This window comes from Vicia villosa, unplaced genomic scaffold (genome assembly GCF_029867415.1).
Source record: "Vicia villosa cultivar HV-30 ecotype Madison, WI unplaced genomic scaffold, Vvil1.0 ctg.000940F_1_1, whole genome shotgun sequence".
In the NCBI taxonomy this organism is placed as follows: domain Eukaryota; kingdom Viridiplantae; phylum Streptophyta; class Magnoliopsida; order Fabales; family Fabaceae; genus Vicia; species Vicia villosa.
The window spans coordinates 311422-315337 of NW_026705422.1; the positions used below are offsets into that span (position 1 = coordinate 311422).

Sequence of the window (3916 nt, forward strand, 5' to 3'; positions counted from 1 at the left end):
TTCAAGGTTCTAAGGACGAGATGTTCATCCGGTTCTTCGAGATTGTACGCATCATATGGCTATTTATAATGCACCCTGTACTGGCCTTCCCATTTAGGAAGCAACTTTCCAATTCGCATAGGTGCGACCACTTTTTTGAGCACGAGATCACCTTCCTTCATTTCTCTTAAGTTCGCCTTAGAATTGAATTGTCTAACAGCCCTTTGATTTCCTGCGAATTTGTCAATGTGGACAATCTCTTTAGTCTCGTCGATTATGTCAAACATACATATGAGCCCCGCTTCACTTACATTATGCACAAGATTTCAATTAATTTGGCTTAAGATTGTTAGACAGTGCGTTAGCATAGAGAAAAAATGACATCATCTTACCTTCTTCGTTGAAATGTTTACACCATCACATGGAATCTCAACTGATAACATGAGTATACGCTATAAACCATCTTGAATATCGTTTCCTTAATAGTGGAGCGAGCCTTAAATAAATTGGCAATCATCAAGCATAAAGGGTAGATTTTTCATACGATTCATACTTGGATAAACAATTACACTTTGACTGGCCTCGTATCAGTAGAGTTATCAATTAGTACATCTGAAATATCTGAAATATGCGTAAAGTAAAATATTATTAATCAATGATGGAAATCAACTTGCTAATTTTGTATTTATTTTAAAGAGTCTATCAACTCAAAGAGTACCTCAACTCATAAAATATTTCCACAACTTTTTACCACAAAATTCACCGTTTGTCTGCAGGAATATCCCCTCCATCTGAGGGTTGTTGTACAATTGAATGCACAGAATCGCAAATAAATTCTTAGTGGTTCCTGCATAGCTCCACATGGGAGAGTGGACCACCGAAAAAGAGGGTGCCAGAGAAGTGAAAGGGTCCATGTCCTTATTTTTGCTAGGAAACGATTGGACCATATTTATGGTACATGTTTGGGAGAGTAAAGAATGGCATATGTATTGTTAGGAGGTGATAGTGCATCCCTCCTTTATTTCTTATGACTTCTCAGATATGCATTTATTTCATCTTTTATTTTGCTTATGTAGATTTGAATAGCAAGCGCATAAAGACCTGGCTCAGAGTTAATGCTTATGACAGTGTCATGTGTTTTCTTCAAGTGGTAGGTGGCATGTATTATTGTTCTCTTGATTTCACTATTCTTTATTCTGATTTTGAGTGGATCCAAAATGGAAAAACATAATTCACCCTTTCTAGTCTTTGTGAAAATTTGACTCAAAAGGTGGTGTATTTATACCGGTCCGGTCCCCTCATTCAATGGTGGAAACTGTAACGGAACACAGAATGTGCGCATGTAAAGTTATTGGAGTATTTAGTGCAAGTGAGAAGTTTAGTTTAGATGAAGTTTTAGAATAGATGAAGAAGTTTTAGATTAGATGAAAATATATATTTTAAGAAATATATAAGTGAAGGCACTCATATGTTAATCAATGTGACAATGTCTTAATATATGTCCCCAATCTTCTTGCATGTGCATATGTTAAGATTTTCGATTTGTAGTTTCTTAATCTACAAACCAGCCAGTTACATAAAATTGAATTATGTTCAACCACATTATTTAATATAATATCGGAATTTGATTAGAAATTTGCTATTTAGTTTTTATTGAACCATCCATCATTTATTTTCATGTTTCGAGTGTCCAGTTCTGAATATGAATGTGTCCATCCTAAATATGAATGTGTCAAATTTTGAATATGAATGATTTGTTAACAAACTCACATCAAACAACATATAGTTTAAATATAGCTTCAAATGTCCAATCCTAAACATGAATGAATTGAGAAACTCAACTCACATCATGCAACACATAGTTAGTGCTAGAGTTAAACCATACCATATTAGTAAAGATTGAGTTTTGACCTAACACATTTCTTAACCAAAAATTTATAAGATTTAAAACATTCAAGCATGAAGTGATAATATATTTAAACCATACACTTTGAATTGATGTGTAGAGTAATAATGGGATCACTATCCAAATCTTGTATTACATTAGAATAGAAAGCTCACATGCATAACACAAACATTCATGTAGATCCAATTTAGCATCTACACAAAACATACAATTTTTTACTTCAAAGCCTCACCATTATGCTATGCACGTGCATTCAAATGCATAAACTCCTTTCAACTTTACCACTACAATAGTATCATATTACATTACTTCATAAACCAAAAACTATTACATATAAAAAATAATTCACACTTCATTTTCATTAACTTCATAGCATATAGAGTTGTAGTATATTATTACGAATCGGGTAATTAACTTATTTCGGGTCATGGTTCAATTCAACCCATAAACCCACATTATTAACAAGTCTTCAAAGGGTTTCCACACAAACAATCATTGTTATTAAACGACGACGCTTCAAGATGATCAAAAGTTGAACCCAAACCCAATGGTATAGGTCCACACAAATGGTTATGGCTAAGATCCAAATGCCCAATATACTTCGACGCCGTTAACGAACCGGGTACCCGCCCGTTCAAATTATTAAACGACATATCCAAAACCATGAAATAAGACTTCGGGCAAAAAACATCGGGTATACTACCCGAAAACCCGTTATGACTTAAATTCACTATACCCAAACCTGAGTTACTTAACAAACTCGAAGGTATTTGACCCGAGAGTGAGTTACTATCCAAATTTAGAGTTGATAGAACCGGCATTTTGCCGAGTTCGGCAGGAACCGAACCGGTTAACCGGTTCATAGACAAATCCAAATCAGCGAGCCGGTATATTTTTGAAATCGAAACCGGAATTGAACCGGTGAGTTGGTTCCGGTTCAGCAACGCGCGGCTTAGCATTCCGAGTTTTCCAAAGTTTGCGGGAATTGTTCCGGTGAGAGCGTTGTTGCTTAATTCGAGGTGCTTGAGAGAAGCGAGATCGACGATTGACGGTGGAATCTCGCCGGAGATTGAGTTATCGGCAAGGTTAAGAACGGTGAGGCGTTGTAAGTTTCCGATGTTGGAAGGAATTTTTCCGGTAAGTTTGTTTCCGATTACGTCGAGGATTCGGAGGTTAGAGAGGGAGGTTACACATTGAGGAATCTCTCCGGTGATCGCTTTCCAGTCGGCGACGACGAGAGTGGTGAGGCGGTCGATCTTGCAGATCTCCGGTGAGATTTTTCCGGTCATGTAGCCTGGACGTCCGGATAAGATTGGATCCTCTGACTCACCGCGGAGGTTGATATCAGTGACACGGCCGCTGGTGGAGTCGCAGCTGACGCCGTACCAGTTGACGCAACAGTTTTCGCCGGACCATGAGTTGAAGATGCCGTGGTTGGGCTCGGTAAGTGCGGCTTTGAAGGCTAAGAGTGCTGTTCTGTCTGACGGAGAACAACCGTTCACGGCGATTATGACGGTGGTGATGAAAACGGTTACGGTGATTATGATTGAAGAAGCCATGGGGTTTAAGGAGTGTTGTTTATTGGTTCAGTTTAGTTTGCATGGTTATATAGATGTGTTGAGTGACGAAAATACCCTTTGTGTGGAAGTATTATTACACTGTGCCTATATGTAGCTCTGTGTTTTACTGCAATTAAGCACGTGATGATGCCGGTGCTTGCATGATGGGTAGGGGTGTAAGCAGATCAAAAAAATCCAATTAAACCGATAATTCAAACCAAACCAAACCTAAATAAAACCGAATATTATTGATTTGGTTCAAAAACCAAACCAATAAAAACCGATATGGTTTGGTTCGGTTCTCGGTTATAGTCTTTAGGAACCGCCAAACCGATGAACCGAATCAATGGAAATAATGACACGCTAAATATTATTCTACCCATCATTAAACTCAAATTTTTTATCGGTCCAACCATTATCCGTCTTTGTTTACACTTCATTCCTTTAAGTAAAACACACATCTAGAACCAAA

The 3916-nt window shown here is 37.6% G+C and overlaps 1 protein-coding gene across 1 annotated transcript; it reads right to left on the reverse strand.

The window, feature by feature from the left end:
• Positions 1-1993: 1993 nt before the first annotated feature.
• On the reverse strand, positions 1994-3479 carry LOC131632421 (DNA damage-repair/toleration protein DRT100-like). Its single transcript, XM_058903164.1, has one exon. The coding sequence runs from the start codon at positions 3442-3444 to the stop codon at positions 2344-2346; it is 1101 nt and encodes a 366-aa protein (XP_058759147.1). The 5' UTR covers positions 3445-3479; the 3' UTR covers positions 1994-2343.
• Positions 3480-3916: the final 437 nt, after the last annotated feature.